Below are 22,688 nucleotides of genomic sequence, written 5' to 3'. Positions count from 1 at the left end.
TTCTTCTTCCTTTCCCTGCTGCTGCTGCTGCTGCTACACCACCAGCTGGACAGCCTGCCTGGCTCCCTCCCTAGGAGGACCTGGTGCAAGACTGTTTCCTCTTTCCCCACCCCTCCTTCTCCAACTCCCAAGAGCGGTGACAAAGGAGGAGGAGGAGGACGAGGAAGAGGAGGAGGAGGAGGAGAAGGCCGCCTCAGTCACCAATTCATGCTTCCTCTAATATGAAGCCATTTCCAGTTAACGTACCTCAACAAAGATGGGAAGTTGGGACTCTGTGTGACAAAATAAGATACCTTGGTGGCTTAAGGGTTTTCATGACAGTCCCAGCATTTTGGGGGCAATTGGAGACTTTACAGTGGTACCTCGGTTTTTGAACATCTCGGAAGTCAAACGTTTTGGTTTTTGAAAGCCATAAACCCAGATATAAATGCTTGTTTTCTAACACTTTTTGGAAGTCGAACATGCCACGCGGCTTCCGCTGAGTGCAAGATCCTGAATGCTAGCTGTCGGCTATTGAGGTTTTGGCTTTTGAATGTTTCAGAACTCAAATGGTCGGATTACATTTGAAAACCGAGGTACCACTGAACCTGTAGTCCCAAGTGGCCTCCCAACCAAGTACCCTTTAGGCCTGACCCTGCTTAGTTTCTGAGATCAGATGAAATCAGGGTCATGTGGCCATAAAATTTCTGCATCAGTTGTGATATTTAGTTGTTGCTGTTAGAAAAAGGCCTCACAAAAATCAGCAGCCTTTTAGGATGCATTACTCCTGACAGGTACAGTTTGCACATGCAATTTTGCCTGATACAGTGGTAACTCAGTTGTCAAACGTAATCCATTCTAGAAGACCATTCAACTTCCGAAACGTTCGACAACCGAGGAGCAAAGGGTGGTCAGTAAAGTCAATGGAGAAAATGGGGGCGGAGATGCAGTGGAAGCCATTCAACTTCTGAGGTGTGTTCGAAAACGGAAGCATTTACTTCCAGGTTTTTGGTGTTTAAAAACCAAAATGTTTGGCTTCTGAGATGCTCAAAAATTGAGGTAGCACTGTATGAACATTTTTGCAAGATGTTTTACTGATACAAAATACTTTTGTACGTTATTTTCAGCAATATATGCATTTTTAATGCAGAATACTCCCAATATATGCATTTCTGTACACTTTATTTTTTTTGGCTAGAGAACTGCATTGCCAAATTTTGAGAGGTGCAAGTTTCGAAGGACAGCTGTGTTTCATACTTTGGGGAAACATGAGTTAGGCATACTCAAATTAACACGCTATTTTGCTTTCCAGTATTCTAAAACCCAACTGCTACAAATCATAGCTGCATTTCACTCATGCCCCTCACTCCTTGCTTGGCTGCAATAAATCCAGCAGAAAGCATGAACTACGGTGCCTATTGGAAAGTCAAAATCCAAAGAGGCAAATGGGTATCACAGCTGAGGAAGCCACAAAAAGCAAGCAACAAGGAAAAAACACAAGCTGTGTGTCATGCCGATTGTCGGCAAAACACTTGGAAGTGGAAATCTGGAGCTTTGAAGCCTTGCATCTGTCACTGAAGAGAAAACGAGGGGTTGGAGGTGCCTTGATGGAGATGAAGTGCAACAGGGGCAAACACAGGCAAATGGGAAGTAAGTGTGAAAATGGACCATAGCTCTTCACCAACACTTCTAGGTCCTCTGGGTAGAGGCTGTAGCTCAGTGGTAGAGCATCTGCTTTGCATGCAGAAGATCCCAGGTTCGATCCCTGGCATTTCCAGGTAATGAAGGGAGTGTCACCTGCCAGACACTCTGAAGAGCTACCATACCTTGCCCCTGAAGCAAAATCAGAAACCACTGCTTAGGGGAAGTGTTCAGGGGTAGAACATCTACTTTGCATGTGGAAAGTCCCAGATTTAATCCTTGATGGCATCCCCAGGTTGGACCGGGAAATACTGCCTGCCTGAAACTCTGGAGAGCCACTGCGTATTGTTTCTCAAACTTGGGCCCCCAGCTGTTGTCCCCATCACCCATGACCACTTGTCCCACTAGCTATGGATAATGGGAGTTGTAGTCCAACAACAACTGGAGACCCAAGTTTGAGAAACACTGCTAGGCAGTACTGAGCCAGATGGGCCAATGGTCTGAGGTAGTATGAGGCAGCTTCCTCTGTGCTTATGAGACCCATCTTTGAGTCTTTCTGCTGTAATGACCACACCACAAATCACCCCAGGCCACCAGAGGGTGTGCTTTCCTTTGTTTTAACCAAAGCAGATGTTGTGGACTGGTTGGCCCAGAGAAATGGAGGGAGGCACCAGTTGGGGAACCACCAAGGGAAGAAAGGCTCAGAGCCTGGGGAGTGGTGGTGGGACAACAGTGAGAAGCCTGGGAGGAGGAGGTGGTGTTGGAAGCTGAAGAGGCAACAGGGTTTAGTAAGCTGGGAGAGTCTGTGGCAGAGGAAGAAGCTGAAGTAGGGTAGGAGGAAGGTTGAGAGGCAGAGATGAGTCAAGCTGGTGAAGAGACAATAGTGCCTCACCCTCCTGCTGCAACAAGCTCCCCTCCCCCCTGGTTTCCCAGAACCAGAAAAGGCATGAAAAGGGCAGAGGAGAGGTTGGCTGCACACAGCCACTGTCTCCGATTGCTTGGGGAAAGCCCTGGAAAGGAGCGGACTTAGATGGCTGTGAGGAGGTGGGGACTTTCAGTCTCAGCAACTGATTTTCAAGGAGTAAGGCTACTGGGGATGAGCTGCTCTATTCATTGGGCCTGCTACTCAACCAAGTCTGTGGGGATCATGTTTTGCTAATAATTAGTTAACTCCAACTTTGAACTGTGTGATTACTGATTAGCACACTCCTGTGACAGCAGCCTGCTGGCCTCTAGATGTTTGTTGGACTCTTACTCCTGTCAGCCCAAGCTAGTTTTAGTAGGGATGATGTTAGTTCAGAGTCCCCCAGTTTGGAAAAGGATGCTCTAAGATAAAGCAATTGCTTTCCTACCAGCCAGTGCTTCACATCCAGCCAGCATGACCAAGGGTAAGGAATGATGATTGCTGGTGTCTAAAGCATCTGGTGGGTATAAGGCTGGGGAAGGCTGGGTTTTAAATACATGGCCAATTGTACCACACTGATGTTTGACTTCAAGTCACTGAATAGTAAGCCATGGTTTGTTCAGTCTATAGTTTATTTAACAAACCATGAGTTGTCCCAACCCCCACCATTTCTGCAAAGTTTGCTTTGTTTTCCAGATGCTCTTGCCTTGTGCCTTTGCATCTTTGTCAGCCACTGGGGTGGGGTGGCCTAATGGCTAAGGAAGGGCACTGTGCTCACAAGTAATACCACCCCATAGTTAAAGCCGCCCAAGGTTTGTAAGCCATGAACAAGCTAGGCTTCACATTGTGGTTTGTTGGCACTAAATAAGCCACAGTTAAGCAGCTGCGGAAGGTTTGGATGATCAAACAAATCACAGATTAATAAGCCGTGGCTCAGTGTACTTTGTGAACCAGACTGTTTTCCCTCTTGATTTATTTGCGCTCTCTCTCTCTCTCTCTCTCTCTCTCTCACACACACACACACACACCAAGCTTTAACTCAGTTGTGTTTGACACTCACTGAGTCATTGATTTCAATTTCAAGAGGCCTGAGGGTAAACATTATTAACACGTTTGTACTGCGTTGTAATATCATAAAACTCGTCCTTAAGGGACAGTTAATATAGTTGCATTTCCCCCCTTAAAAAAATCAATTTAAGGCAAAACAATCCCCCTTTTAACTTTTTTTTCCTAATTAAGCAAAAGCAGCACCCAAAGAGGCATGATATGGTGTAGGACTACAATTCTCATCATCCCTAACGGTAGGCCATCTTGGCTAGAGCTGATGGGAGTCCAACAAAATCGGGGGCGGACACAGGTGTTCCTCATTCCTCAAATTACTGGATGCAGCCAAACCTGGGAAATTTCATAGAGAGCCGGTGTGGTGTAGTGGTTAGAGTGTCAAACTAAGGACTGGGAGACTAGGGTTCAAATCCCCACTCGGCCATGAAGCTCCCTGGGTGACCCTGGGCCAATCACTGCCCTCAGCCTAACCTACCTCACAGGGCTGTTGTAGGGATTAATTGAAGAAGAGGAGAACCATGTGCGCCACCTTGAGCTCCTTTGAGAAAAAGGTGAGATAGAAATGCAATAAACGAGTAATGAATAATTTTTTTTTTGCTGCCTAAGGCAACTGATGGGTGTTTCCCCATTCAGTTTACTGAAACCAACTGAGCTGGCAGCTGAATTGTAATTTGACACTGGTCATGGAAGGCTTGCTTGGAGGGTACAGGACACAGAGCTCTGTCCTCCAACAGAGGGGAACAACCAAAAGTCTCAGGAGGAATGGTGGGAAGGGGATGGATCCATCTGTGCTCCTTTCCTTACCAATCAGCCCACTCTGCCTAACTGTACAACTAACTCTGGACACAGCTCTGTGTGGATATTGGTGGAATTGAAGACGAAGACTATTCCATTCCAGGTAGGAAATACATGACACACCAAGAAGTGAATCAAGGTTGAAGCAGAGCTGTAAAACCCACTTGGCTGCACCCACTTCTGTCAAATAAAAAACAAACAAACCTGGATGTCTGCACATTCCCCATGTGTTGAAAATGGGGAACCACCTACCAGCATGCAAATCCCATCACCCCTGACTACTGGCCATGCTGGGTGGGGCTGTTGGGAGTTGGAGTCCAAGAACATCTGTGTGGAAAACACAGGTCTTCTCACTCCTGCTTAAGTGCCTCTTTGCACCTAATATTTATCACTGCCCGCCTTAAGCTGCTTAAAATTGTAGCAGCTGAATATGCCAAACACCTGAATGCTCCTCAGGGGAATGAGGATTGACTGATGGTTGGCAACCTGGGTTTGCCCTCTGTAACATGTGAAAATGGTGAAAGGCTGACTTTGGCAAGGATGCCCCTTCCTAACAAGAGTGCTGAATCCACAACCCGCTCAAGAGATTCCCTGTTCAGTTCTTGCCAATGGTTCAGTTCCTAATACAATTGTCAAACGTGACTCCAACCATGTAAGCCAACAGTTAGCTTTTATCTGCTGCTCTCTGTACCTCGCCATCTATTAATTAACATACTTATTTAATTAGTCCTTCAGGAATTGCGTGCTACAGAAAACATTAAAGGATGTCAAATGCAAGTTGTCCATTAGTGCAAGACATTACCAAAAAAAAAAAAAAGAAGGAAAAAAAGAAGAAGAAGAAGAGAAGGTTAACTGATAAACGTTGCGGAGGGCAGTGACTTAATTGACTTGGGCTGCTGATGTAATGGGCTCATGGCACTGACTGACACAATTTATGTTAACATATTAGAAAAGGGGAGGGAGATGCTTTTGAGAAGAACAGGGTGTCCGAGCAAATGCTTGATGCGAAAAATGCTTAATTGACTTCATTAGACTCAACAGAAGAGAACTAGACTTCCTTGTGCAAAGTGGAGCATCACTAGGAGCAAAATACGTTCTCCAGGATAATGGTTTTCAAGTGGGGAAGCAAGCCCCCCACCCCCTTGCATAAAGGAATATGTTCAGAGATGCACGCTTTTAGGTCAGGGAGGGGGGAAACACTCTCTCTCTCTCTCTCTCTCTGTTAAGCATTCTTGCTTATTAATAGTTTTGTAGCAAAGTAATTTTAGACCCTGGACTTTAATGGCCCTACAGAGGGTGTGGAATATGCATTACTTCATTTCTGAAGCACACAATTGGCATATCTCTCCTTTCATCCAGCCTGCTACTTCTACATTCCAGGTATGTCACAGCAAAAGGATCAAGAAAAAAGAAAAGAAAAACAGCTTGCCAATCCAGATTTTTGTTTTTTAAAAGAAAGGTATGTGCACTTTTGCATTTTAATCTCATACAAATCATAGCACCATCATGACTAAAGGAAGAAAACCAGGTTTGCTTCAGATGCTAAGCATATTTATTGGGGAATAAGCCCAATCCCATTGTAGAAAAGGCTAATAAGTTATTAAGGTAAGAATAACGAAACCAGCATCTGCAACCATGTATGTACCCAGCCTCTGGCTACAATCTTTTTTAAAGGAAGGGAGGGAGGATGTTGTGCCAACCAGAGCTAGTCCAAGTGAGCATTGCCATGCCCAGGCCAGCTCTGGTGCTAAGGCTGGCTAGTTTGCCACTGCCACATCATCAGCTGCTCTCTAGTTGGTCACCTGAGACCTCCCTAGCCCAAGGGATCCTGGACTTCTCTCCAGAGTCCAGCAATCAGTGCACCACTTTTGCAATTAGGATCTCAAGCCATTCACAGCTATCCTAGGAGACACATCACTTTCATATAGTCAGCGCTAGCTGTTGCTTGTGTGATTGATCACTAAGCATACTGAGCATAGTTAATGTTCTTCAAGCTCAGGTCCCGAGACATTGTTGTTGTTGGACCCCAACTTCCATAATTCCTACCCAGGTTAGCTGATGATTGGGGCTGTCAAAGTGAAGGGACAGTGGTAGCTAGGGATGGGTGAATACATAAGTTTCTGTTACTTTCTGTTTTTTCCAACTTTTCTTCTCCATATTTCTGCATCAGATTGCATTTTTTTGTTTTTAACTCATCATGAATACCCATTAGCATTTAGGGGCAAATTTCTGTCATACACATTTTTATATGCAATCCGCCTAATACAGTGGTACCTCAGGTTACAGACGCTTCAGGTTACAGACTCCGTTAACCCAGAAATAGTACCTCAGGTTAAGAACTTTGCTTCAGGATGAGAACAGAAATTGTGCGGCGGCAGCGCAGGAGCAGCGGGAGGCCCCATTAGCTAAAGTGGTACCTCAGGTTAAGAACAGTTTCAGGTTAAGAACGGACCTCCAGAATGAATTAAGTTCTTAACCCGAGGTACCACTGTAAACACATTTTTCCAAAGCAATTTCCCCTAGTTATAATGCATCCTTGCATGCTATTTTTACTAACACATGCATTTATATGCCCACTTTGTTCTTGTATATGCATTTTTGTACACATTGTTTGACTGGAGACAAACTGGAGGCAAAATTCAGAGAAGTGTGGCTTTCAAAGGATAGTTGTGTTGTGTTTTGCTTTGCATTTGGAAAATGCAAATTTTCAAAGTTAGTCTTTAAATGTGAATTGAACTGAACTTTTCCCTCATTCCCTAGTGGTAGAGCACCTGCTTTGCATGCAGAAGGTTCCATGCTCAATCCCTGGTTTCCCCAGATATAGCTGGAAAAGACATGGCTCTGGAACTCTGGAGAGTCACTGCCAGTCGGCGTCAGTGAGTCTTCCTCAACATGCTGCCCTCCAGAGGTTCCTGACTACAAGTCCCATTTGGCCCCAGCCAGCACAGGAAATGGCCAGGGATGATGTGGGGCAGAGGACCAGAAACATCTGAAGGATACCAAGCTGGAGGCTGCCTTGGACCCTGACAGACACTGAGAATTTAATCTTAACAAAAGCTAGCACAGAGAGTTGAAAGGAAGAGGCTGTTTTTAATATTCTTTTTCCTATTCTCTTTCAGATGGCTTTCTTGTGAAAGATGCTGCAGTCCTATAAGGTTTTAACTGCCTGTAATGTTTTTCAAATCTTAGGTAGTTTTACCGAACGATCTTTGCTGGTTCAATTTACTCTTTTATTATTCCAGCCAGTTATTTGGCTTTACATTTTTTGGGGTGCAGTATGATGATTTTGTAAGATGTTTACTTTTATTTGATGTGAGTTTTGCAGATTTATTTGCACTTAGATATTGTATAGAAGGCACTTTGAGAGGGACACACACGCACACACACACACACACACACACACACCCCAATCTCTTACCAAGGATTTGATGATTTCCCAGGAATGAAGATTAATGGAGACTGTGGTATCTTTAGGGCATATTATTTTATTTATACCTATCTACAAGCTAAGCTTAGGATGGAGTGTCTCATAGAACTGACAGAACAGATCTTGTCTCCCTCATTAGGTTCCCAGGGATATCCCCAGGTCATAGCTTTTTGGGTCCAGCACAGAGAATGACAAGCCTCTATGTATCCAGATTCCAATAGCCAAAACCTACATGTACCCTGACCCCTTTGGCCTATGGCTCTCCATCTTAAGACAATGTGGCATCCAGGCAGTGAGGTGTGAAAAGGCCCACTCATTTGTCCCTATGGCAGAAGAACAACGTCTTTAAGATGCTGGTGGTGGGTACTTAGCTGAGCGGCTACGACCAAAGGAACTGGTTTGACTGGTTCAGCAGGATGCCTCTTCTGGATTCTAACTTCAGAGGTTCAGGGTCATGGGCAACTGTGAATGGTGCATACACAGCTGTCAATTTATCCAGGCTCCAGCACAGTGTCATCTACACTGATTGGTAGTGGGCCCCAGGGTTTCAGGCTGGAGTCTCTTAGCCTTTTCTTCTCCCAAAGATATCCCACAAGGCAGTGGAGGTTTAGGACCAGAGTTTTCCTTCTTCCCAGGTGGACGAGCCCCATCTGCCCCTCACTTCCCTCTACATCACATGCAGAAACTGCTTTCTTGACTATTGGGCCCACTATAGGTATCATTCACTCAATCTGCTGGAGCCTGTCTTGCATGCAGGGGAAGTTCCTAGCTCACCAGGGTCTGAGACCCATCAGCTCCCCATACCTGGTTTACCCAGTCACTAAAAGCCATTTTCCAGGGTGTGGCTGCTGTCTCATGCTGACACCTTCTGGGAGCCCCATCTGAGAGCTGTGGGGGGCACCAAAGGTGACAAACTCCCCCAGAAGGAGCATGATGTGTCCCCCACCAAAGGAACTACCCCTCTCCTAACACCCCATACACAACATGGCAGCATTTAAAATGTCACAACACAGAGAGCTGAAATGCTATGGTCATTCTCCTTCATCAGCTGCAGCATTGCTGCTTGAGGGCTTGTGCTGGAGGAGGAGGAGGAGGAGGAGGAGGAGGAGGAGGAGGAGAAGGGGGCAGTTTGGAGAAATGAGGCCACTGCAATCCCCACCCCATTCCTTTCAGCACCCTCCTGTTTCAAAGCCTAGCAGCATGACCCAAAGATTCCAGCAGGAGTCTTTCATTTTGTTTCAGCTCTGAACATTTCCTCCAGCTGTTCCCAACAGAAATACCATGGCCTTCACCTTCAAAAGCCTGCTCACAGGGTGTGAGGGGTTTCTATGTGAAATGATGTCTACTGGTTTTTATATACTGATTTGATAGAGAGAGAAAAATGCCAGAGGCGGGGGGTGGGGGTGGGGTGGTGAGGAGGACATGTGGGGAAACGGTGAAGAAAATATGTGTGCAGGGGGCATTTGATAAAATGAAAAGCAGTTTTTGAAAGGTGAGATTCAGCTCTGAAAGACAAGCTGCTTCCCAGGAAAAGTTTCAGGGGCCAAAATCCTTGTAGTGTGCAACTGTTGAACAAGGGTTCACCCTGACTGCTAAAGCTCTGTGGCAGAGCATCCATTTTGCATGCAGAAGGTCCCAAGTTCAGTCTCTGGAACCTGGGGAAACTTTTTCAGCCTGATGGCCATGTTCCCTTCTCAGCAACCATCAGACGCTGCAGGCCAGTGGTGAGCAGGGCCAGAGGCCAAAGTGGCTGGATGAATGAATGCAAATTTTACACTTCTACAATAGGCTAGCTTCTGCACAGACATCTTTCTATCCTCTGCCCAGGGGAGCAAGAGGCATGATCAAAGCTCAAAGACATATCCCAGTCAGGCAAAACCACTCAAGGAAGGTGCAAGGCTGGACAGAGTGTATGCAGCCTGCAGAGAGATCTAGGGGCCAGATAGAGAGACTTGAAAGAGCCACACTCACGAGTCTTTTGCACCCCAGTATTTATCCAGGTTCATAATCGTTCTCCAGGGCTTCAAAGCAGAGAAAAGCCTTTTTAATCACCTGTGACTTAAGACCCTTTTAGCTAGAGAAGCAACTCAGAGACGCAATTTCCAATGTTCATTCTTCCACACAAACGGAGACGCGCCAGCAGCCAGCCACACAAGCCCAGGTGCATGAATACTTCAAGGCACAATGGGCATTAAGGGGCCTCTTAATGCTTCTGTCGGAATTAAGAGGCTGTTATGCAAAGTGGGAGGTCGGGTGGCAATTTCCTTTAGAGCAGATGTTGGACCAAATGCATTTTGGTTCAGAGAGAGACTGATTTACAGGTATCAAAGGGCTTGCTTAGGATTTATTACTGCTGCTGTTGTTTTACAGGTCTCCACTTCTAATGGGTTTGTCCCAGGCCACCATACTGGACTGGGAAAGTTTATCCACCATAGTTCCTGTGCTGGTTCCTTTAAGACTGGATTACTGCAGTACCCTCTATGTGGGGCTTCCCTCATAGTTGCAGTTAGTGCAGAAAGCTGCAGCACGATAACTGACAGGAGGAAGGCCCTGTTAATACCTGTGCTCAGATATCTGCACTGGTTGCTGCTTTGCTACTGGGCCCCATTCCAGATGCTTCTATTAGCATATGCAGCCGTTAACAACTTGGGACCAGTTCACCTACGAGATCTCCTTATCCCTACACGTGCCCAATTGGCTGCTTCACTTAGTGGAATTGGCACCACTGCAGGTGTCACATAACATCCATTTCACATCTGTAAGAAATTGATCTCTTAGTGTGACAGTACCTGCACTTTGGAACTCCCTGTCTATTAACATCAGGAAGAAACCTTCACTGTACTCTTTTTGGCACATTTTTGTTTAGACGAGCCTACATAGATATCTAGGATACTAATGTGTCTTTAGTTTATTCCTAGTTTTAATTTACTGAACATTTTAATTGCTTTTACTAATGATTTTTGTTGTTTTTGTAAAGCATTTTGAGGTTGTTGGTTTTTTTAATAAGTGGTATATAAATTTTATGAAATAAATAAACAATAGCCTGTCTCATTTTGAACATGCAAAATGAAAGTGACACACTTGAGCATGTGCAAAGTGTTTTCCCTTGCTGCAGTGGATGTCTAGATAGCCACTAAGCATATGATTAGGAGGGGGCTTGCACTGAAAGCAGGACTGAACTCTCCACACAGCAGCTGACGGATGAAAATTTCAGCCCTGCTTTCTGCAGGGATTAGCTGTGTGACATATGATGTCAGGTGGAGGGCAGGTGAGTACAGCCTTAGGGAAATGGCCTTGTGGGCCAAAGGAGGAGGCCTGTTAAGCCTGCATGGTGGTGGCGCCCCACCCCTGCACCTAAGACAAAGCCTGTGACCTCCAATGAGACCCCTCCCTCCTTGGAGAATCTATGGTGCCATGTCACAATTCTGTATTTGAATGAGGAAATGGCACTGGGAATGAGGAAAGTGAGCTTAGTAGATGCATGGGGCGGCAAGGGGAAAGTTAATATTGAGGGAACAGCAGTTGGGTTTGTGAGCAGCACCAGCAATGGCACAGGCCCATATTCTTCCATTGCATATAACACCTATGCGTGCAGAACACTCCAAAGGTTCCAAAAGTTGTTTTTTCTTTTAAGGGTGAATTATAGTTTTGCCCCGGGACGCGGGTGGCGCTGTGGGTAAAACCTCAGTGCCTAGGACTTGCCAATTGCATGGTCGGCGGTTCGAATCCCCGTGGCGGCTCACCTAGCAGTTCGAAAGCACGCTTAAGTGCAAGTAGATAAATAGGTACCGCTTTATAGCAGGAAGGTAAACGGCGTTTCCGTGTGCTGCGCTGGTGCTGGCTCGCCAGAGCAGCTTTGTCACGCTGGCCACGTGACCCGGAAGTGTCTCCGGACAGCGCTGGCCCCCGGCCTCTTAAGTGAGATGGGCGCACAACCCTAGAGTCGGACACGACTGGCCCGTACGGGCAGGGGTACCTTTACCTTTATAGTTTTGCCCTGGATAAAGATGGGGGGGGCACATCTGTGTAATTTTCTGTATGTGGTTCATGCTTTGGAGCTGTGGGTTTTTATAGTCCTCATATGGGCAGGAGCGTTGGTCTTCCTTCTTGGGGTGGCATTCTTGGGAACAATAGGGATCCTTAAGCCTGCTGTGCTCTCCCTAGGGAGAAGCGTGGGTTGTTCCAGCAGCTGCTGGGATCCTAAGAGCCACAGTAGGCAAGTACATCTCCCACCCCTTGCAAAGCGGTAGCCTGGGGTTTTTGGGGTGGGGGTGGAGGACTTATTTCATTGGAACAGTAAATGTCCAGACCATGTCAAAAGCTGACTTTTTAAACATCACCACCTCCCCAAATTTCAAAGCACAGCACCAGGGTGCATTGGTGCTGGGGTGGGATGTAGTGCTTATAGAAATGCATGCTCAGTGTTCTGCAGGGTGAGTGGGAACCAAGTTTGTGTGGTGCTTTGGATGCTGGCCAAAACGGGTTGGGAGGCTGCATTCCACCAAGAGCTTGGCAGTGTGCAGATCAGAGTGAGATCGCTCCATGTGGCACCCTGCCAAATGAGGTTAGCTAAGGAGGGAAAGAATTTCACGATGAGTCCTGGAGTGCGAGAGTTCATGGCCAGAGCAGAACAGGCTCATTAACTGGACTGTGCTGGTGTTGTGACCCATGGTCCAGGAACTTTGCACTGCACAGCAGGGAGATTCAGATGAGGTTCAGCTATTTCCTCAGAGAGATGACCACCATAATTGTACTCAAACCCTGGAGAACACAGCCCTACCACCATGCTCTGGCTCAGAAGATGTGTCAATCTTAGTAAAGAAGGCAAAAGCAATGAATCAAGGCCAGGGCCAGCCAACTCTTCCATCCAGCCTACCCAAGGCTTTGGTTGGCTACAATAGCCTGAGCAGGGCTCCTTGGAGCTGTCCAAGGTCCTGGGCACTTTCTCTGGGTCCAAGTTGCATGCTCTCTCTGACTCAATATTGCCTGCCTTCCCTAGGAACCTCTAGCACCCACTTGACCCTAGGTTGTAGAGAGCTCCTAAACACAATGCCCTCAGTAGGAGGCCCTCCTCAGTGAGCCCATCTCCTCCCTGCTGGCACCCCATGACCTGTTTCCTGAGATGAATCTGCAGAATTGGGCAGAAGGAGAGTGCAAAATAAGTGAAGGCTGCTGCTCTCTCCTCACCCATGTTCCTGCTTGCTTGCTTAGAAGAGGACACGTGAACAGGCAGTGATGGCACAGCAAGGAGGCTTGGGGGGGTTGATGGTGGTCTCCTTGGACGACACTGTGGGCTTTGGCAAGTGCTCAGGGAGGCCTATCTTGAATAGAACCCTCATCATCCTTTGTGAATGATGAGGTTTTTTTATTGAAGTCTTCATAATACAATAAAATAGCTGCTACAAAAAATGCAAGTAGGATACAGTGTCCTCTCTTAAAAGTAATTCTTAGCCCTCCCCACCTACAGAAGATAGTAACTCCTCCCAGCTCTCACTTGGAGACCGACATTTCCATATCTCTTACCCAGGGTCCTTCATCAACCTTTTACCATCCCCATGAATATATACTCTGGACCTTAATAAAGCCCACAGACATGGACTTCAGAGAAAGAAAACGAACAAACAAACAAAAAAGAATGAAAGGGACAATGAGAGAAGAGAAGAGAAGAGAAAGAAAATAGAAAGACAAAAGAAACATTAGAGAAAGCTACCAAAAAGTCCTTCCAATTTTCCATTTGCTAGTTATATTAAACAAAAAAGGATTATGTAAGACATTCAGTCCATGCTAACACCCATCTTCTCCACTTTCTATTAAGCAATATTTCTTTTAAGTCAAGATGTTTTAGAATCATTCATTTCTTTTTCCCATTAAAAGTCCAAGACGGCTTCCCAAATTGTTGTTATTATTGGTAAATGTCAACCATATTTTCCCTTTAATATTAACTTTACCTCCATTAATTCCCACCACTGTAACTCCACACTGAATGATAGTAAATTCTTCCCTCCATGTCCATTTTAAAATCTCTCCACTGTGATCACATACTGGGATAATATTCCATAATTATTTTATTATTATATATCCTTTAGTTCATGTCCAGTTCTGTATATTCACATTCCATTTCCTGTTGTATTTCCATGCCTATCTTAATGCCAACCCTGTGACCAGGGCCAACTGAACTACCCGAAGGCATCAACACACAGATACAAAGCTTCCTTATATTTAACCAAACCCTTGGCCCATCTCCTCCAGTAATGTCCACTCTACTTGAGAACCTGTAGAGCTGTGCCCAGAAAAGGCGGGGAACTTTCTATGGTTCTGCTGCTGAAGAGCCTTTATGTTGGGAGTGCTGGGTGGGAATTGAATCAGGGACCAGACACATAAAGCAGTGTATTCTGCCAGGAAGCTATTGCCTGCCCCCCTGAGGGACAGCACACCTTCCAGGATTCTAAGACCACAGCAGTGACATCAACAGTCTGCTGTAATTCTGAGGAATGCTAGAGGGCAGCACCACCTCTCAAGACATTCTATGTCTCTAGGGCCATTCAAACCACTCTCCTCCCCACCCTGCTTCCTTGTGCACTTTCCATTTGGTTCATAGCAAGATGTCAAGGCCCTCCTATTGGAGGCTGCTCCTTTAAGGCAAAGGGGGTACTGCCCCACCCATCTTAGCCTGCCCCACCTGCCTCCTTACTTACAGCTGGTCAGTGGGTGGCTCTTGCCTGTCATTTTGCTCTGGCTTCATTTGCAGTTGGTCTCATTGTCTTCCACCCTCCTAGCCCCAATAGTTGCCAGCCAATAGTCAGTCAGCCTCAGGGGTATTGGGCCAGGATGCTACCCAAGAGGTGTGAGCTGAGTTGACACATGCAGAGGAAAGGGGCATGCAGAGGAAAGTCCTGGGGTGGCAGAGTGCTCTAGCCCTGATGGCCGTTTTACCCCACTGCCAGAGGCATTATACTTGGAATCACAAGAGGGGAGAGTGCTGTTGCACTCAAGTCATGAAGGTCTTTAAGCAAAGGCTTGACAACCATATGTCAGGAGTGCTCTGATGGTGTTTCCTGCTTGGCAGGGGGTTGGACTCAATGGCCCTTTTGGTCTCTTCCAACTCTATGATTCTATGATTCTATGATTCATGCTCATGGGCTTCTGGTTGGCCACTGTGAGAAAAGGATGCTGGACTAGATGGGGCATTGGCCTGATCCAGCAGTGATCACATTCAGGAATGTCACCTAGGTTAAGAAAACCACCCCAAACTACCTTTCCTTGCAAGTAAAATAACTAGTTAAAGGCTTTCTCTTTGATGGGCTGGCTTCCTAGCTACAGGGAGCTTCCACACTGAGGAGCAACTTTTACCTGCAGCCCAGTGTCGCATGTAATTAACACCTCCTGCAGCCCACCTAGAGAAGAAATGAAGGAGTGACTCCCCCTTAGCCCTTGAGATGCTGCTGTACTGCAACTCCCATTATCCCCAGCAAGAAGGACAATGGTCAAGGATGTACTCCAACATCACTTTAAGGGAACCACATTGGCTTGTTAGCATCCATTTGTCTCAAGAAACAATGGAGTGCACCTCCAGGAGTGAAGTCAAACTATTGTGTCAGCAGCACCAAAGTGACCTCCCCAGAGTGCAAGCCTGGACAGTGTGTGTGAAGATCCTGGGCTGCCCAGACGACAAGACCCCTCTCTTGCTTTCGCTGAGGTGGTCCAAAGAAAAGCAGAGCAATACATTTGGCACCAGCTTGGCTGCAAGAGTTCCCAGAAGGAGGCGTACAAGGTGCCATCCAACCATCTTAGGGACTCCACTCTGGGTTTGTGTAGGGTTTTCTCCTGAGCCCTTTCTTTTCCTGAAGATATCCCACAAGCCAGTGGAAATTCAGGATCAGAGTTCTCCTTCTCCTAGATGAGGTACCTTCCCAGGTTGATGAGCCCCACCTGCCCCTCACTTCCCTCTACAGTACATGCAGAAACCGCTTTCTTGATTGTTGGACCCATTAGTGGTCTCATCCACTCAATCTTCCAGAGCCTGTCTTGGCATGCAAGGGAATTCCTTAACTCACAGAGGGTTTGAGACCCATTGGCTCCCCTCAACTGGTTTAGCCAGCAGTCAAAGCCCTTCCTGGGGTGTAGCTGCTGTCACATGCTCATAGCTTCTGGGAGCCCCAGGTGAGAGCAGGGTGGGACAAAAGGTGGACAAACTAGCCCAGAAGGAGCACAATGTGTCCCCCACCAAAGGCACTACCCCTCCCCTAACACCTCACACACCCAAATTGGCTACTCCTGCTCTAATTTATTAGGCTCAATGTGCTTCAGTTAAGAACTTTGTCAGGGCTTCTGTGAAGGAGGAATAACCATCGCTGCCTGCACAGAGCAGGTCTTTACCTGCAGAAATCAGAGGAGTCAGAAAAGGCTTTAAAAACCCACCTGCTGTCCAGTTAAGGGCTATGTCCTCCCACTCCATCTGGCTTCAACTTGAACAAAGGCAGTGACTTACCGTAAAGAATGGTGATGAGGGAAACTGGCATGACAAGGATGCCCACCAACATGTCTGCCACTGCCAAGGACATCAGGAAGTAGTTGGTGGCATTTTGGAGCTTCTTCTCCAAGGAGACTGCCATGATGACCAGAATGTTCCCTCCAATAGTCAGTAGGATAATGATCAGGATGAGGAGGGCAGGCCAGTTCTTGTCCCCGATGGACTTCCGAGGGGCTGCTGCCCCCTCAGAGACATTCAGAGGATCGGACGTTGGTGAAGTCTGATTCAGAGTCAAATTGTGGCTCAGTGGCCCGGACATCAGGCCACTGTGTGGGCTAAAGTCTAGTGGGACTGACACTGTTGTAAGGCCAACAAGAACCCCAGCCCCATTAGTGGCACTCATCATTCATGCCAGTAATTGCCCCCTCTCCTTAAGAGCCCCTCAGTGTTAATCCCTTTTTCATTGGAAATAAGGTCCAAGGCAATAACTGGATCCCATGGCACCAGGGCCTCCAAGGTACTTGGCCTTCCATAGTGGATGAAAGCTTGTAGAAGCCACAGCGGAGTTCTTCCGGGATACCGTGAAGGCAGGACTCCGTGGCTTGAGAGGACCAATGGGCAAGAGGCAACGGGATCTTTGAAAGAACATCCAACTCATACTCAAGGTCAGCATTCTGCAAAGGAAAGACAGAGGCACCCTCATTTTTGCAGCAATCAGAGCAGAGCCAGGGCTGGATCACACATGAGCATTCCATCCTACCAAGCCGGATGCAGCCCGCAAGCCACATCTCCCAGCTGACACTCAACGATCCCACCTCCTCCTTTTTGCAGTCCTAGGAAGGCAGTGATCAAAAGGTCTATCATGCTTCTGATGGGTCTCCATCCTTGGCTGAGGAGCTATGTTCAGCACACAACTTCTGCAGGTTAGCCGAGGAGCCATGCGTAATTTGAAGAGGACCTCTCTGGTTTTACTCATGTCAAGAGCTCTATCTGGCCCAGGAAACCTTCCACCAAAATGAACCCACTGGTCTTCCAAGACCTTCTGCTGTTTCTACAGCAGCAGACTGAACATGCCTGCCACTCCTCTGGAATTCTACCTATGGCAGGCAGATCTCCCAAGCCAATTTTGAAAAGGAAGGCCAAAAATAGGCCACTGCCCTAAATGGAACTGTTCAGGGCCATTAAACACATCTTGGCATGAAGCAGGAGAACTATAAATAAAAGCAAGGGGTCCAGACACATGCTGTCCTGGGGACTGAATTTTGGCTAATATACTTCAACTGTAAGTCTAATTTGAGAGAGCTGTGTTGGAAGTCATGCAAAATAAGCAAACCAAGAAAAGAAAGAAAAACTAGACTTTGGGTGTATTGCATGTTATTTCCTTAAAAGACACAACAACCTTAACCCCCCTAAACTAGAAGGTTTCCCCCCTCTAAAGATGGGTCAGAGGGACACATGATTGGATTATGTGCTATATAAATTATACATGGTATGGTGAAAGAGGGTATTGGGGGGGGGATCTCCTTCTGTCATATGGCTCATCTAGCCCAGCAGCATGTTTTCAGAGTGGCCAACCAGATGCCTCAGGAAAGGCCCCAGACAGGACCAGAGCACTAGAGCATTCTCCTTTCCTGTGGTTTCCAGCAACTGGTATTCAGAAGCATTACTGCCTCCAGCTGTGGACATTGTAGCCAGAGAGACTTTAGTTGCAGACACAGGTGACACAATTTTAGCCATGGTTTAATTCATCCTGCTTTTGGCCATTGCTGTGTTCAAAAGGAAGAGTTCAGCTGTAGTGCTGTGTTTAAAAAAGAGCTCAGCCCTTCCAGAGATGGGCAAGGAAGTTGCTTTCAAAGCACTTGCTGCAACCTGTGTATGTGTAACTGGCCCAGGTAGCCCACAATGCTACACAAAAGATGCTCATTCAGTTCTCTCCCAATCCATCACCCTCTCTATGTCGTTTCACTTGTCCGCAGTCAGAAGCAAACACATAATTACAGCCAGAGGGGTGGCCTGGCTGCAGAAAGCCAGAGCCCTAATCAATAGCAGCACCTGAGCAGCAACTATAAACAATTAACCCCACCCCCCTATTTCCAGGTATGCAGTGGAAGGAAAGAATAATAATTCTTCCCAAACCTGGCACAGCCAGACACTTACTAAGAAGGAGGAAGCCAGGTAGAGAAGTCATTATTAGCTCCAGCTGAAAGTTGCAGGACAATGCCGTCAGAGCAGAAGGGGATCTATTGAAGTAGTAAAAACTCCAAGGGAACTGAAATACATTGATGAGGGTTTATTAAGGCTCAATTACAGAGCTGCTGTTCAGACCTGCCAGATATATTCTTGTGAGGGCTGTGAAAGTGAAACAGCCACGTTTACTGGAGAAAGAGTAAAAAGACGGGAGGGGGAGAAGATAAATGAAAGAGCTTTTTGAAGACAAAACAGGAATGGAAACATTTCCCATTAACGGGGGGGGGGGGGAGAAACCCACACAGCAGTGTTTCCCCTGTTCAAAATCCAGCACGCTAAATAGCTTTCAGAGCATTTTATGTGGGTGACAGCTCGCTCTCTTCACATACCAGGTACCGGGATGCTGAATGTTCGTGATCTCCCACACAGTTTGTTCCTGTCGCCTTCTGTATTGCTTGCAGTCCATGTGAAAGATGGAAGGAGAATTAAGACTCAAGGTGGTGATTGCTGAGGGGTTTTTTTCTTTGTAAAAACAACAACAAAGCACTTCCCATCACCTATTCTGCACTAAGAAAATTCACAAAGAGTGCATTTTAAGAAATATAGAAAATGCATATATTCCGCACGTGTCGACTAAGTTCACATGCATAGTGCACAATCTACATTCGAACCTTATGAAATTCATCTTTCTGAACAGCAATTCTTCACCTTGTGGTATATTATTTATTATTTATTCATTCATTGTGTTTATATCCCAGCATTTTTCCCTCCAAGGAGCTCAAGGTAGTGCATGTGGTTCTCCCGCTTCTCATTTAATCCCCACAACAACCCTGTGAGGTAGGTTAGGCAGAGAGGTCACCTAGTGAGCTTCATGACTGTGTGGGGATTCAAACCCTGGTTTCCCAGGTCCTAGTCGGACACTCACCACTACACCACACTGAACAAAATTGTACATTGCTATCTGCCACACCAATCTCTGAGTAGTGTGAGATTCCAAGGGTCCATGCACCTATAAGGGGTTCATGTTTCCTTTGGAAATGAGGCACAGCAGAGATTGTGTCTTTATTATATATGATTTACCGATACATGTATAAACAACCAGAGCCTATGATGGCGGAGTTCACAACATTCACACCCCAAGAGGGTCTTGCTTCTCACATAAACATAGCAGCCAATGTATGCAAAAACACACTAGCCATGGCTCGGCCTCCCTTCAGCTTGCTGTGTTTTACAGACAGCAACTATTTTCTCTAGCTCACATTATCCCACAACTGCTATCCCAAATGCAGCTCTGCTTGCAACTCACAACTCATATCAATATTTTTTGTACTAGAGGCCACCACCCCAGCTTGCTCTGCTCATCAATCATGTTTATCCCTTTGCCCTTCTCCCACACCTAACCAAACACCCTCCCTTTATCCCTCACTCCCCACCCACTCACAAGAGGAAGCCAGCAGTAAATCACACCTTGTAAGTTGGAGTTAACTCTTTATTAGCAAAACCACAATCAACACAGGAGGGTTGCGTCTAATGAGCACAGCAATCATCACCAAGAGGTCTTGTCCCCATGAAGCAGTTGCTAAAGGTCCCTTCCATCTCACAGCTGCCTAAGTCCTCTCCTCTCCAGGGCCTTTTTCAAGCAATCAGAGATCAAGCCTGCATGCCGCCAACCTCTCCTCCGCCCTTTTCATGCCTCTTCTGGTTTTGGGAGACAAGTGGGGAGGGGATCTTTTTGCAGCAGGAGGGGGAGATACCCATGACTCTGTACCAGCCTGACTCATCCCTGCCTTTGGACCTCCTGTTCTCCTGCTTCAGCTTCTGCCTCTGATTCTGGACTTCACTCTGCCACAGACTCTCCCTGCTCACCAAACCCTGTTACCTCTTTGGCTTCTAACACCTCCTCCTCCCAGTCTTCTCCCTCTTCTCCTGTTGACCACTTACCAACACCCCACTACAAATCCCTTGGGGGTTCTGAGCCTTCTTCCCTTGGGGGTTTCTCAACTGGTGCCTCCCACAATTCCTCTGCATCCAACCAGTCCATTGCACCCAGTCACTCACTCACTCACCTGTCTCGCAAAACCCCTCCCCTCCTTCCTCAACCCCCTTGTCTATCACCCCAACCACCCCATTTTGAAAGAGGGTGAAGCACTTCTAAGAGCAGTTTGCTAAACAGCTGTGGGAAGGGCCTCCCCCTTGCATTAAACTTCGCTGCAGGTGTGCTTAATGGAAAGGGGAAGGTGCTTCACAGCGCTTCCCCTTCCCTTCATTAAACAATTTGCTTGGGCCATTTGGCTATTGCTCATGCTACAGTTGGCATGGCTGTCTATTGGGGGCCACACAAACTGCAGAGCATGATGACACCTTTTTAAGCATATAGGAAGATAGGCTGAGCACTGCCTAGATCAGACTTCCCAACCCACTCCCTAAACTCAGGACTTTCAATCTTTGCTATCATGTCAGCCTTGAAGCTCCCTTTGTCATTGCAAGAGACAGATATCAGGGTGTGGCCATGGGGAAGCTAACTTCCCAGACTTTAATTGGTACTTCTCACAGGTCAATATGCTCCAAAAAACCCACCCTCGGTACAATAGTGGAAGAGAAGTTTTAATGCCAGGGTATCAAATGCCAGCATCTCACTTGACCTTCAGTACAATGCCCTGTACTTAACTCAGTAGAACAGGCTGAACTCAGTAAATTAAAGGAACAAATATTAACGTCTCTTGTAATAAAAGCATGAATTATGCATACATTGCCTCTGCTAGCTGTGAATTCTTAGCTTCTGTTTCATCCTCCCTGGACCGTAAGCCTCCCCTTCCTTTCACTAATATCCAGCCTAATGCCTTTTCAATTCATTTTGGGTTTAATATGTGGCAGAACTCTGGCAATTAGTTCAGAGCAAGCAGGGCCCCTGCAACAAAATGTTGTGATGTATCCCTGGTGTGTAGGTGTTACCTGAGGTTGCGGCTGAGAGTGAATCACAAAAGATAGCATCAGAGATGGGAGTTGCTGCTCTAACTTGGGTCTTCCCTTCTTTGCAAAACCTTATTTAAGTATTCTTGATTTTTGAACATTTAAAAGTGCAGCCAGGCTGCAGGCAGGTCAGTGGAGCACCAGGCTTTTGCTTGTAACTGTTTGGTCCCTGTTTTGTTCCACTAGTTCTATACTTTCTATGAAGGGGTCCAATGGGCTTTTCATTTGACCCCCCCCTTTTCCCAGGAAATCCCACTTTTTACAGTTGAATCAGAACAAATGTCAGTCCACAGTAAACTCAGTTGATGTTTGTTATGATTCCGAGGTAAACAGTGGACTCATGCCTAGAAAACATGGTACAAGCAGAAGTGTGGATGAGGCCCAAGTGCTGGATTTGGCTAGTGAGGAGTGATTTAAATGTTGCCAATACTGAGGCAGATGCACCAGTGGTATAAGTCAGCTCTCCTGTGCCCTGAGAAAGTGGGGGTCTACAAGTCCCTCCCTCGTACCCGCCATGCCATGCCCATAATACCTTTCTTTCATTCCACCCACACAAACTCCTCCAATATGCCATGATAGCTAAAAGGACCCTCCATGTTCAGTCAGAGTATACCTCTAAGTACAAGATTATGGAATCCATACTGGCAGAAAGTCCCTGTGTTGAATGTTAGACCGATATGGTTTGCAACCACCCCTGCAGTTCACTGTTATAGTTGCAAGCTGGCAGGCTATGCTGAGAGAGAGAGAGAGAGAGAGAGAGAGAGAGAGAGAGAGAGCGCTTATAGGAACCCTGCAATATGGTCCACTGTGGGATGTGCTGGTTGGGATCCCTGGTGAAAAATTCCCCATATGTCTCAGGATTGCAGCAAATACCAGTCTACTAAACTTGCCACCCTCAGACCTCCTCCCAAATCAAATCAAGCACTCGAGCCCCTACAGGCTGCCTTGCTTTGGAAGAAAACTGAATCCCGAAGGACTATTTTGAATAAACAGCCCAAACACTCCCATACAGGGGTGCCAACTTGAATAAAATATGGGGGGGGGCAGGTAAGCCCTGCTAATCAATCACATGGTGTGGTCTACACATCCCATTTGAATGGCAATGCCTATTCACTTTGGGGTCCCTGGCCTCTCAAATATTGTACAGGGGGGGGCAGAGTGACCACAGCTACTAGGAGTTGGCACCTATGTTCCCATATGGGCAGTTTGAGAATCTTTAGTTTGGGGTTTGTGTGTGTGGTGGGGGGACACTT

The 22,688-nt window shown here is 46.7% G+C and overlaps 1 protein-coding gene and 1 non-coding gene across 11 annotated transcripts in view; one reads left to right on the top strand and one right to left on the bottom strand.

The window, feature by feature from the left end:
- LOC128406301 (5-hydroxytryptamine receptor 2A-like) overlaps nucleotides 1-22,688 on the bottom strand; it is a 239,588-nt gene that overhangs the window by 15,467 nt on the left and 201,433 nt on the right. For 2 of the 10 annotated variants that reach the window (XM_053373596.1, XM_053373601.1), the window contains 2 exons: nucleotides 18,436-18,919; nucleotides 16,297-16,952 (listed from right to left, as the gene is read on the bottom strand). In XM_053373596.1, coding sequence (XP_053229571.1) covers nucleotides 16,297-16,684 — 388 coding nt within the window. In that variant the 5' untranslated portion in view covers nucleotides 16,685-16,952; nucleotides 18,436-18,919. Of the gene's footprint in view, nucleotides 1-16,296; nucleotides 16,953-18,435; nucleotides 21,593-22,688 lie in introns of those variants that run through there. The other 8 variants (XM_053373602.1, XM_053373604.1, XM_053373598.1 and 5 more) reach the window with 7 other exon arrangements.
- On the top strand, nucleotides 1,684-1,756 carry TRNAA-UGC (transfer RNA alanine (anticodon UGC)). The gene has a single exon. It is a non-coding gene; the product is annotated as a tRNA-Ala (tRNA).

Source organism: Podarcis raffonei, chromosome Z (genome assembly GCF_027172205.1).
Source record: "Podarcis raffonei isolate rPodRaf1 chromosome Z, rPodRaf1.pri, whole genome shotgun sequence".
In the NCBI taxonomy this organism is placed as follows: Eukaryota; Metazoa; Chordata; class Lepidosauria; order Squamata; family Lacertidae; genus Podarcis; species Podarcis raffonei.
This window is presented reverse-complemented; position numbering and strand designations above follow the sequence as displayed.